The sequence below is a fragment of the Acanthochromis polyacanthus genome, chromosome 20 (genome assembly GCF_021347895.1).
Source record: "Acanthochromis polyacanthus isolate Apoly-LR-REF ecotype Palm Island chromosome 20, KAUST_Apoly_ChrSc, whole genome shotgun sequence".
Classification (NCBI taxonomy): Eukaryota; Metazoa; Chordata; class Actinopteri; family Pomacentridae; genus Acanthochromis; species Acanthochromis polyacanthus.
Window position 1 is genome coordinate 13,164,872 of NC_067132.1, and position 13,730 is coordinate 13,178,601.

General features: G+C 39.8%; 1 protein-coding gene across 1 annotated transcript in view; it reads right to left on the reverse strand.

The window, feature by feature from the left end:
* The window catches only part of c20h11orf65 (chromosome 20 C11orf65 homolog), a 40,522-nt gene extending 33,133 nt beyond the window's left edge, over nucleotides 1-7,389 (reverse strand). Inside the window, exon 1 of the mRNA XM_051940449.1 lies at nucleotides 7,160-7,389. Within this exon, the coding sequence (XP_051796409.1) occupies nucleotides 7,160-7,389 (230 nt within the window). The remainder of the gene's footprint in view (nucleotides 1-7,159) is intronic.
* Between the last annotated feature and the right edge of the window lie 6,341 nt (nucleotides 7,390-13,730).

Genomic DNA, 13,730 nt, shown 5'->3' on the forward strand with positions numbered 1-13,730 from the left:
CCTAAAAGGGCCTTGTGACATCCTGCCTGGCTCCATGCCTGTATGAACTCGTGTGAAGTGCCATTTAATCTCGAAAGATACATGGATGTCTGTACCAAACTTCACGGAAACAAATTCAGTCATTGTAGCCTAGCAACTGTTAGATGGATAGGCTCCCTGCTGGTGATGAAGACATCAGAACATCACTTAAATCATCGCGAATCATCTTCTGGGAATCATCAATACTTGTACAAAATGTCATGGCCACTAATCTTACGGTTGTAGTGAAAATTTTCAGTGCCAAACTGATAGACTAACAGACAACAGACCAACAGACAATGCTATTACTAGAACCGCCCTACTACTGTGGTTGAAAATAGTAAAAGTGAAGAAACACCAGGAATACAAACGGTTTTCAGTCACACGTGACCACAGCCTCCTTCACTGCTCTGAACAGTCTTTTGTCGTTAAATTTAAATTCTTTTGTGAAAAGAAAGAAGGAAGCTAATTAGTTCTTGAAAGATCTTTGTGTGTACGTGTCTATTTGGCATGTGACATGTTGGAAGTAGCTGCAGATCAAAGAGAAAATCAGTACATCAGGGGAGGACTTGGCATGGTTGTGTATGTCTGTCTGTCCGTTTTAATTAAAAACTGAAAAGGCAATTTTAAGAAAGCGTTGCTACAGTGAACGATTTAAAGCTTCATAGACTTCAAACACTTCATTAGTGGAAGCGCGGAAGCAAAAGTGCTGCAGAGACGGAAATAGATGTTGGAGGTGCTGCCAGTCAACATCTTAGCATAATTACAGCGATTTTAAAAGTGCTCGTTTTGAATTTGACCATCTGATCGTAATGTTAAAAGCCACTGGTGCATAACCAGAGATCACCTCTTATATTCTGCTCATTTTATGTCTGCTGGGTACACTGTGGTCATTTTCAGTCCATATTTAATAGGACATCACTGAAGACTGTGTGTGACTTGGGCTCACTTCATACATTCATCAATGGGCATATATACCTATACCTATCTCTACTGCCATAATTATAATTATTAATCACAAGAAAGCTCAGAAAAGTTGCTTTTTGGTTCATGAGTAACACTTGAAATCAGGCTTTCACCTCTTTTTGACACTTCCTGCTGCTTTGGAAGAAGATATATGCTGCTTTGGTTTGGTCAGTCATCCATTTATCATTTCTGCTAACCTTGGGGAAGCTTTTGGAGATAAAGCAGGAGAGAGCAGCGATAACATTCACGTTTGTCCTGCTAACTGAAGCCACTCCTGCAGACCTCAATTTGAAAATATGAGATGCAGCCAGATGTGAAGACTGAGGTGCAGGCAGACTATTGAGCTGACTGAGTTGGTGAAAAATAGTTTAATATTAAAGCTTTCAGTAATAATACTGTAAATATATGACTATTGCATAGGAATATTGTGTGTTTCTTGAGGGTAAGAACTAGCACACTTTATAGTACTGCTTACATCAACATGTGATCTTTATATTCCATCTGGATAAGGAACTTCCGATATCAGCCAGGTGTAAATAACAATCCCAGCAGTGTGAGTGCAAGAAAATAATCCGCTCACCATGGTGAAAGGTCACTATGTCTCTGCCTCCTCAGATCAACCTAAACAAGCCTGAAAGAGAACAAAATCAAGACAAACTGAGTGGTGTTTTTTTTTTTTGGTAAAAGGGTTCCTAACTGAGTGAAAAAAATCCCAGAAGTACCAAAGTGTCAAACCTGAGAAAAGCTGATTGAATTCTCTACATCCTAAGAGACGCTTCCTTTCTTATTTTCTTTATCATGGGAGACACTGAACAAAAGAGAAGGACATAATACTACTCCAGTTTCTTTCAGCAGCAACATCCAAAGCAACGCACCATTCATCTCAGTCAATAGAACGTGTATTGCGGCATTATTTTGTAAGTGATGTTGAGTTCATTGTGCTGTGGTTGTCTCTTCTGACGTCTTCAGGAATTTCACATCTGTCATTGTTATTTTCCATCAAGGTCAAGGAAAAGTGTCCACCCAGAACCATGCTGAACCCCCATATCTAACTCTAAGACCAGGTGCAGTGGTAAAGATAAAGAGATGAGATGTTATTACATAGATTGCATATTAAAATCAGGTGTAAATGTCTCTGCTTTTCGAACTTGTGTTTCCTAAATATAACAAGAAGCTTATTTAGTCCAGATAGTCTTTATACTGCAATGTATTTTTTGCTTATTCATACCACATGTGGTTTTATGTTGCACATACACTCAACAAAAATATAAATGCAACACTTTTGTTTTTGCTCCCACTTTTTATGAGATGAACTCAAAGATCTAAAACTTTTTCCACATACAAAATATCACCATTTCTCTCAAATATTGTTCACAAATCTGTCTAAATCTGTGATAGTGAGCACTTCTCCTTTGCTGAGATAATCCATCCCACCTCACAGGTGTTCCATATCAAGATGCTGATTAGACACCATGATTAGTGCACAGGTGTGCCTTAGACTGCCCTCAAATCTTGCGACATCTGTGGCACTGTGCTGTGTGATAAAACTGCACCTTTCAGTTTGGTATTTTATTGTTTATTCATGATGTCTAATCAGCATCTTGATATGGCACACCTGTGAGGTGGGATGGATTATCTCAGCAAAGGAGAGGTGCTCACTATCACAGATTTAGACAGATTTGTGAACAATATTTAAGAGAAATGGCGATATTGTGTATGTGGAAAAAGTTTTACATCTTTGAGTTCATCTCATAAAAAATAGGAGCAAAAACAAAGAAGTTGCATTTATATTTTTGTTGAGTGTGCATGCCCTGTGTAAAACTTTCAGTATCAGTCATGTCTGATTTATCATACTAATCTAACTGCAGGGCTGTTCAATCAATGCAGACTGATGTGGATATTATGGGATGCTGTTCCAAACAAATTAACGAAGCAGGAAGAAGGCTATGAGATAACATCCAACTTACTGCTGTGCACAATTTGTTGTCTGGTCCCCTGTAGGAGGGGAAATGCATTTGCTTATTGTGCATGTTCAATAAGAGGATCGATATCAGTTTACATGCCTGAGAGTTCTAGAAGCTCTCACCTCGTTCCTCAGACACAGTTTGCTGGTCTTCTTCCCTTGTTTTCTTCAGTCGCATTGTCTGCTGCTTTGATGGTGCTTGGAGCATTAGTGTACTCTGCTGGATGTAGCTGCTCCATTGAGCCCGCAAGCTTCTTCACCAGCTGCTTTCTGAATTCTTTATGAGACTCAGTCTTCAGTGACGCATGAAAAAACGCAAAAAAACATCTCAAACCTTCCACATCAGAAGGTGTATATATATCGTACCTGCTAATGGTGTTGGCAGCTGAACCCTGACCCAAACCCTCAGGGCTGACCAGAGCAGATCTGTATAGAACACATCAATACTGGAACTACTGTGGATAGTTGTCATTCTCACAAGGTCTTTGATAAATCTTGCATTGACTTGCATGAGACCCGAAACAGTGAGATGAAAGTAAAGGAAGGAACAGAGCTGTAGCACTTTCTAAAGGACAGTTTTTTAATCAGCTTGCATGTTTCCGATGGACTTGTATGAAGTTTGAGCAGCTGCAACGGGACAACAGTTATCAGGAGATCGAGGGAACATACAGGAGGAAGATGACTTTCTCTGGTGATCTACCTTCATATTACTGTCTGGGTCACTGTCTCTGTAGACATATGAATATTATACAGGTTAAAGACAACAAAGAAACCAAAACACACCTGTCCATTGGAAATCTTCATGCAGTTTCTGTGTAGCAGCACTGTCACGCAGACACATTTAAATAGTAATATCGACCCTTTTCTGTCATTCTAATATGACAGAAAAGAGTGAAGGGTACTACAAATTTATCCCAACAAAAGCATTAAATTAACTCAAAACAAATAAAAAATATCTTGAGATCTGGCAGCCTCAGAAGTGAGTGTGTGGGTGAACTGTGTGACGCTAGCTATGCTGAATGGCACAAAGCAAACAAAGAGTTGCAGTAGAGACGAGCTGCATGCACACTGATGATGGACAGGGAAGTAAAGAGGGAAATCACCAAGCCTGGCCGACTTCAAGTGTCCTGATGGTCTGCCTTTGCAGATTAGAAATGAAATGTATCGCAGCCCCAAGGACAATGTGCAGAATGTGAAAATAAACCAAGGCAACCAAACTCGGCTACATTCATAACCAAAGTGCCTTTCTGGAGAGCAATAGGAGAGGTTGGACAGTTCATTCCATCTCAGCGAATAGTCCACCTAGGAAGCAATTTAAGAATAGCTCTCTATGGGAAGCAACATTTGCTGTCTGTGCTTTATTATGTGAAAGGATGAACCACCTGAACTCAGCACAGAACATGAGGAGCACTGGATAAATATCTATCCGTAATCATGCCCTTGGAAATTGTTGTGCTGTAGCAGCAATTCACATAAATCACAAAAACACATGTATTATAAAATTACAGAACAAACTGAGTTGCACAAGAAATGAAACCACCAAGTAGCCTGTTCAGTCAGCAGCCACAGTTTTAGAGCTCCAGTTCTACCTGTAGTGCTAGTCTTGTAGTAGTTGTTTGTACTCAGTGACTCTGTTTGAGCTAAACTCTGAAGTGTTCTATCGACGGAAGTTGAATTCTTGTAATGTATTTTATTTATTCTTGCAAAATATTACAACTTTAACATTTTTGAGTATAGAAGGTAATTCTGAGCTTTTGATTGTTAAAGTAATTCAGATTTTAATCAGTGAATTCAAGACACACATTTTGGCCCAAACAACAGCAGCAATGACTAAAAAATGGACATTTTCAGCTGTTGTAGTATCGCCCAACATCCTCCCAAATTGTCCAGGGATGGAGATAGACCAGTCTGTGTGTGTGTGGATCTTGGATGTAATTTCAACAGTCTTTGTCCAAAGCTCATTGGCAATCTGTATATAACGTCTGCAGCGTCTCGGCTCAGAAAACACTTACATTTGCTGATTATTTGTCCCACAGGATGAAGAAATCCATTTACTGGAGAGCTGATAAATAATCGCTAATGCAATTAAATGCAAAGCCGTTTGAGAAACAACACGGAAGCACTCAGCGTAGAAGCTTGATATGCAGATTGGATCAAAAGTTTATGTAGAAATACCTCTGTAGTTGTAAAGGCACAGGTGAATTACTTGACTTTGATTCCTTGTTGTGACTGGATAACTTCGATTAGAGAGCAACCGACAGATTTATGCTCCTTTTCTAAAATCTCAATCTTTGAAAATTGGAAATGACAAAGAAGCAGTCTTGTATGACTGCAGACCGACTGCAAGAGAATGACTGTCATCACTCAAAACTCAATAGAAGATGAGAGAATCGACAAATGCTGCTGAAAAGAGAGGACAAAAATAAATGCCGACAGGTTTTTACTGTCCCTGCATGTACGGTGTTTCCAAGACATGACACTCATTTCTTCTATCCTAAACCCAGCCAGATATCAAGGCTTCGTATTAAAATTTCAGAATGAATGTGAAGGTTTTTGGGGGACCACCACCCACCCACACACACAAAAATCAATAATAAATACTTTTAAACTCTCAATATGTCATGTTGGAGATGCTGTTCGCTCTGCAGCCTGACAAGACAGTCCTCTGCTTTAACTGCCCTCCTTTCTTTGAAAAGTACTTTTTAGCAAAGCAAAGCTAAGAAATACACAACTATGGAAGCTGTTCTGCCACAACCACCATGTCTTATACAGTAGTTTGCTGAATCTGAGGGAGCGTCTTGACAAACGTCTAAATCCGGCAGTTGCCGTTTTGGGTTTTCAAATAATCATGAGTTACAACATGTGCAGCAGCTGCATACAAGCTGAAACTCATTGTTGTCCCATGTATGTAAACATACATGCCAATGTTGTCATGCCTGGGGGGGGGGTTGGAGAACCCAGGTGCAGACTAGGGCTGCAACTAACGACGCGTCGACTAATCGTCTGAGCACGATACGTCATCAAAAGTGGAAGTGAGTGCGCAACGCAACAGAAATCAGCGTCCGACTGCAGCGCGGAAGACGGACGGACGTCGGCGCTGCATCGTGCATGTATTACGTATGCACGATGCAGTGCGGATGTCCGCGTTTAGATACAGCTGTATAGTAAACGCTGACATCCGTGTTTACGATAGATCGCGGATGTCCACGCTGTATCGTGCATACACAATATATGCACGATGGAGTGCCAATGTCCGTCCGTGTTCCGCGCTCCAATCGGACGGTGATTTCTGTTGCATTGCGCGCTCACTTCCACTTTTGATGACGCATCGTGCTCAGACGATTAGTAGACACGTCATTAGCCCGTTAAAGTCCAAACCATTAAATAATTGACAGAAAATTCCAATTCTTTGAACTTGGTGCCTTTATTGGTCCCTCATGACAAACAAAAAAAAAAAATTCAAATATCATTTTCCATTTATGAGTTTCAATTTGTATCATATTTGATACATCAGGTCACAATGCTCAACGATTGCTTTTTCCCTGAACATACAAAAACATAATAAATCACAAACAATTCCAACAAATTAGTATTTCCAAACATAAAAAGTGCTACCATTATGCAAAGTTAGAAATCTACCAATGGAACTGGTTGGGTAGAAGCCTGGAAAACATAACGTTTCAGTTATTTGTACTCATTTTGCTGTTCACAACCTTTTTACTTTGCATGGTGGTAGGCTTGAAAACAGTTTCTCTCCTTGTTCAAGCAAAGATGCACTTTGCATTTCTGACAGAACACATGGGTAAAGTAGCCTGTGCACTTCTTGCATCTCTGTCGGGTTTCCCATGTTGGAAAATGATCCAGGCCATCCTTTCTCACATCAGGGGGGACCTCAGTGGTTTTCCTCTTTCGGGGAGGGGTTGGTGTTGCTTCTGGAGAGGACATTGGTCTGCCACACCTTTTGACCTTTCCTGCACTTATGAACAGAAGCCTGAAACCGTTGCAGAGGCAGGGGCTTCTGCCCGGGCTGCAGTTTCTCCAGGTCTCTTCTGTAACGGATCCATGCATTGATTACTACAAAATCTTTAAAATACATATATAGTGTCCAGTCAAGCCTCTCTTCAGAGTCTTCCTCAACACATTCCACAAACTCAACAGATGGAGGTTCAAACTGTTTTCTTTTCCACTGATACAGCTTCCTTTTCATGTTACCCCTTGCCGACTGCTTCAGTGTTGTGGCCGTTGATTTTGTTGCCTTCTGGGACTTCTGGGCTTTCATCATCATCACTACTATCTGGGTTTTCCTCCTCATCATCGTCACTGCTATCTGGGTTTTCCCCAATCTTTGCAGTAGGAGTCCATTCCTCGTCCTCCACGTCATCGTCATCATCATCTCCTTCCTGTAGCTGCTCCATGTCGCTTGAATTCCCGTCCATGATCATTTTGAGAGCATCTTCAACAGTGTATTTTTTTGCCATCTAAAAACAGACATGCACATAAAAAAAGATTGTGATTTTATTTGAATCGGTAGTTTTTAGTGAAAAACAGTAAGCAAAAAAAGTTACAAGAAATTGTATCATGGCGACACCAAACTAGTCATCAATCATGATAATACAGCAAGTTACATATCTATTTACTCTAAATGTACCAAATTACGTAATTTAAAAATAAAAAAAAGACTGTATGCTCCTTGATGTTTTATATAATGCATGAAATACAAGAAAATGACAGTTGACTGTTTTAGTGTTTGATGACCTTATATACCTGCTGTATCAAATTTGATACGCCATTTTCAACACGGTTTTACTAAAACATATACAATGAAATTTTAAGTTTTTTCACATTGTATGAACCCAGTAGCTGTTCCTATTGATGTTTAAGAAAAAAATATGTTTTTCTTACCTTAACCTTTTCAAACTTGGCAAAGTTCTTCTTGAAAATTCACACGTGACCAGTTCCTGAGCCATGGCAATCTTGAAGTGTCACTGGAAGGACCACTGATGAGTGACTGACTACCCCCTGTTGGTTTATCTGTGCACTGCATGTATCTGATTGTATACAACAGGTTTTTTAGGCAAAAAAATACCACACTGCTCATGTGGAGGGCTGACAAACTCATGTATCAAATATGATACATTTGGCGCTAGTGCAGACATGACAGACAGGCAACTGGGCATAATGAAAAATGTATTAATCAAACTTCAATAAAACAGAAAACGGGACTGAAGTGACAAAACAGAAACTAAACTGTGGCAAACAACAGTGCTACAGAAAGATACACACTCACGGGGGAACTAATAAGTCCAACTGAGTCCAAAAGGGAGTAATCCACAAAGGGGCGAAAAAACAAGGGGATCCATGAAGCTGATATAGTCCAGAGGTAAAGGGAAGGCGGGGAAGCGGAGTCTGTGGCGACGTGAGTGTCCAACAACGAGCCAGCAAAGATTGAGGAGAAAGGGCAGAGCTTAAATAGCAGAGGAGGGCACCAGGTGAATGGAATTGAGCTGATTACAGCAGCTGACAGCAATCAGTTGACAGGGTGCAGCAGACAGGGGGAGCCAGAGGAACAAGACAAGTAGGGAGGAAAAAAGGGAAAAGGACAAAAGGGCAGAAACTGGGGCAGAATCCTAACAAATGTAGTCACAGTACAGCTCCCATTGTGTAATAAATAACAGTATAGCAGTACAGTAGATTTTATTATTCAAGGCATGTAGGGGGGTAAATGCAGGGTTATTTCATTGCAGTGGTAATATGTGGCTGCCTCTGGACACAATATGATAAGATTTCATGCATTCTCATTCAGTTTTTTGCACCATTTAACCAACTGAGGATGTTTTTAGCTGTATTTTAATGTTCAACACTCACCGAGTAAACACCACAGACTCATCCATGCCAAATTTCTTTTTGGTGATGCAAAACATGCAGCTGAAGCTCCTTTGTTTTCTCCTTAATGTATGCCAGCGTTGCTTGTTAGATTCATAACTTTCTAACTGATCCATGCTGCCCCGAATAAGTCCAGGTTAAGGATTCTGCTCCCCACAGATGTCAGAGGACAATTCTTCATACTGTGTTCCCTCCAAAAATTGCACAAAAATTGTCATTTCCAAAGTGGATGACAAACTAATCTCTGCTCTCTTTGTGCTTCTTTGCATTCAGTTTGAATTCATGTGTGGCAAACATCTCCTTGCACCAGCGTCTCCTTACTGCTCCCCACCCACTCTTCTTTTTCTCTTTGAGTTTTTCCTTTTCTAATAGTTTTTCACGGCGCTCCCTCTGCCTTATTTCTCATTCTCGGCCTTACTTCCAAATCTCTTCTTCTCTCTGACTGCTCCTTCCTACATGCAGCATCCTACCTCTCAATCCTCTCCCTCGATGACGCTTGTTTTTGACTGCGCCAAGAATCTCCTTTAATCCAGTTCTCTCCATAATGTTTGCATCCTCTGAGGGCCAACGCTTAGATCCATTAACATAAAATGACTTAAATGAAATTGGGCAGCAGTGAAGGCTATTTGAGATAAACTGAAATGTTACATCTCTGCCTTTTGTGTGCCAGAGAGAGAATAGTGTGTATCGAAGACAAGTAATGCTGGAGTTAAACAGAGCACGAGAATTAACTAAAAAATGGTTCTGGTGATATTATGCAACAGCGCTGGGCAGCTCCTGTGCATTAATCACAAGACTTTTGTGCTGTGTCCCCGGCAGCAGACAGTGTGAGGTCGGCCGCTGCATAATTTGAGAAGCCGAGGAATAATTTCATCAGGGTTTGGACTGTCAAGCATCTGTCATAATTATGTGGCGCTTGAACGGATGTTACACTCCCACAGGTGAGCCTTGTCTGGAGGCTGAAATGCGTGTCGATGCGTCACAGTCACACAAAGAAAGTCCTGTAATTATCTCTACAAAAATTGAGAACGGCTCTTTTTCGTAACAGGCACCAACACTTGCTTGTTCATCTTTAATCTTGCTCAAATATAATTAATAAAAAGTCCCTTTTATGTTTTTCTTTGTCGAGTTGTATCATTTTCACTGTTCGTGTGGTGTAATATTGCATAACAGCGTTGCATTCCGGTTGAGGCACATTACTGCGAAAGCACAAGATGAAAGCTGTTGTTTTATCTCACAAAACAACAGGAAAGTGCTGCGTGAGGCTGAGGCAAATGAGGGAGAACACATTTGAGAGCAGCAGTGGCCCTCATTCACTGCAGGAGTTTGTAAAGAGAGAGCAAATTAAACTTGCAATTTGCATGCTTGGAGTAGAAAATAAGCAAAGATGAGCTGGATCTGAGACACTGCACTGCAAAAACTCAAAATCTTACCAAGTCTGTTTGTTCTATTTTTAGTCAAAATGTCTCATCCCACTTGATATAAGATAAATTCACTTAACATGTGACATTACGACTTGTTTTAAGACAACGGATCTTGTTAAGTCAAACAATCTTGAAATTATCTTGTTTTGAGTTGAATTTTACAAGAAAACTCAAAATAAGTTTAATACATCTCAATTTAGGAGGCTACATGAAAGCAAAAATTGATTTTTTTTTTATTTTTTAAAGCATGCCTGGCTTATTTTGAGACGCCTAAGCTTGACAATCCTGGTAAATTATAGCTTAATATAAGTTTTCCCTGCTAATTTTAAGAGCTCAATATTCTAAATATCATATCTTATTTCAAGAAATCTTACCAAGCCATTTTCACTTGTTGTATTGGCAGATTTTTTTCACCTATTTCAAGATAAAAGTTCCTTGAAATTAGTTTTTTTTTTCTTGTTTTGAGAGGGGCATGTTTTCCCAGTGTACTAACCAGAGAATGCAAAGCTCTTGATATCCCTCATCATTTGAATTTTAAATAGCAGCTCCATGTTTTTAAGTGTTCAACACGATGCACATAGTGAAAAACCCCGTCTTTCTGCTCCTGTGTTTATTGCTGCAATGATCCCACGGCAGCATCATTGACGTGTGTTCTGATCAATGTGGAAATAAAGCCATTGTGTGTGGGAGTTTCCCTGACAGCATGACATGTGGGAGAACATGTGCTGCCAATAAACGTGTGCGACATTCCGTGTCTTTTTTCATGTTTCAAAATAAACCTTCCCTTTCTTCGCATGCTTGTCCAGCTGCACATAATGACACGAACCCACAGCTGTAAACAGGAGGATGTGATGCATGCAGCGTCTCCTGACCTCTAACAATCACTCCTGAGTCGGCCTGCACCTGCGGCCGGCCTGTTATTAACCCGAGAAGTGTGAAAATAATGGATTTCAAGCTTTGCTCCATCCTGAATGACACAGCTGACTGTTGCAGTACACTTGAGTGATGCAGGACACCTGGAGGAAGATGGAAATAACACAAAGAGAGAGAGTCTTTGAAGAGAGGGCTGAGATTTGTACAGAAATCTGAACCAGAAAAAAGAAACAAACTAAGAGAAAGTCATAATAATTTTTTAATCAATAAACATTTCGAACTAAAGCCTACAGTAGGCAAAAATAAATAAATAAATACAATTTATAGGTATTGTTTTACCATAGTGTGTGTGCTATATATAAGACAATCAATAGATTGCCTGGAATCTGTTGTCAAAGCTAGATTTTTTTAAAGCTTGAAAACTGAACCAAGAGGACCAGACCATTTGAAATACAGTATCCTGAACGGTGAAATAGTGTGGAATTGCACTGCCTGGTCAAAAAAAAAAAGTTGCACACTCTAATATTTCAGTGGACTGCCTTTAGCTTTAAGAACGACACACATTTGCTGTGGCATCATTTTGATAAGATTCTGCAATGCAATAGCATTTATTTCTGTCCAGAGATGCATTCATTTTCTACCAAGATCTTATATTGATGATGGGAGAGTTGGACCGTTGCACAAAGTCTTCTCCAGAACATCCCAAAGATTCTCAATGGGGCTGAGGTCTGGACTCTGTGGAGGACAATCTATGTGTGAAAATGATGTCTAATGCTCCCTGATCCACTCATTTACAATGTGAGCCCCATGAATCCTGACATCATCACCTTGGAACATGCTCATGTCATCAGGGAAGAAAAACTCCACTGATCTAAAGACCTGGTCATTCAGTATATTCAGGTATCAGCTGACCTCATTCTTTGGGAACATAAAGTTGTTGAACCTGACCAACCCCAGATCATAACTCTAACTCCCACAGGCTGGTAGGCACTAGACATGATGAGTTCATCACTTCATCTGCCTCTCTTCTTACCCTGATGGCCCCATCACTTTGGAACAGGGTAAATCTGGACTCATCAGACCACGTGACCTTCTTCCATTGCTGCAGAGTCCAATCTTTATGCTACGCAGCAAACTGAAGCCTTTTTTTCTGATTAGCCTCACTGATCAGTGGCTTTCTTAGAGCTACAGCTGTTTAGTCCCAATCCCTTGAGTTCCCTTTGCATTATGCCTGTGGAAATGTTTTTACTTTCACTATTAAACATAGCCGTGAGTTCTACTGTTGATTGTCCACGATCATCTAAGAGTTTGTTCCGACCACATTTCTTCGTCACAGATGATAGTTCACCACTATCCTTCAGGTTTTAAAAATGCATTGAACGGTTTTTAGCCTGATTTTAGTAGTTTTAAAAATCTTCAATAATTTCACCCTTCTGAGACAGATTAACATCCTTTCTATGACCACAGGATACGTTTTCCAACAAGGTTGTTTAAGAAATGAGAAGCTCCTCACTGCATCAGCTAGAGTTAAATAAGTTCTTGCAGCTGAAACTTACTCATCACTGCAGTAATTATCCAGTGGAAGGCTGTAACCTATCTGTTGAGTTAAATCCAGGTGGCAGCTTTTATTTGGGACAGGCAGTGTTTATGCCTATACTAATATATTGCTTATCCCAGCTTCAATGTCTAATTGTTTAGACTCATGACTGGATCATTCTGTGCTAGTAAGTCAAACTTTGGCTTTAACTTTTCAATAATTTAAATTAGCTAATCAAACATCATTCTGACATCAGTAAGTCAAAATTATTTAGCCTTATCTCATAATTCTGTGATAACAATGAACCTGGAATTTTGACTTTTATAATCTTAACAAAGTAAGTCATAAATCTGACCCAGTTGGTCAAAACCTTTGCCTTTTAATGGCATCATTTTGACATAGTAATTCAAAAGTTTGTAATATGTAATACTGATTGTGTCATAATTGAGACCTTATGATTAATATTTCCCATCTAGTAAATCCAAAGATTGACTTATCTCATGTCGTCTTGGCTTATGTTTTGACTCACTGTGCATATTCTTATCTTGACAATATAATTTTCCTTTATTACATTTCATGTTGTTTTATTCTTGGCAAACTTTGCTCCCAGAAATTTGTGAGAGAAGAAGTAATATTTACCAGAATGCTCATGTTATATTAGGAGGTGGAAAAGCCTCTGAAACAGCAGAAATCGGTCCCCATGGGAGGTTGAAAATCTCCTCTGATAGTGATACTAATGAATTTAATTAAAGTGGTTGAGCAGCTCCTTAAGGCATCAGGCGAACCAAGTTTTATTGACTAATGATTAAAATCCTTCCACACCACACTGGATGGATTTCCTGGGCCACATCCAATATGCTCCACCTGCTTTTTTGAAACACCTGGACAGCCTCACGTAGTCCAAATGTATCTTACAACACCCATACATTACACAACAGCACTACACTGGAAAATAATGCCTCTCTCAAAACAAGGGGAAAGAAATTATTTCCAAGAACTTTTACCTTAAAATAAGTGAAAAAAATCCACCAATAGAAGAGGTGAAAAATGGCTTGGTAAGATTTCT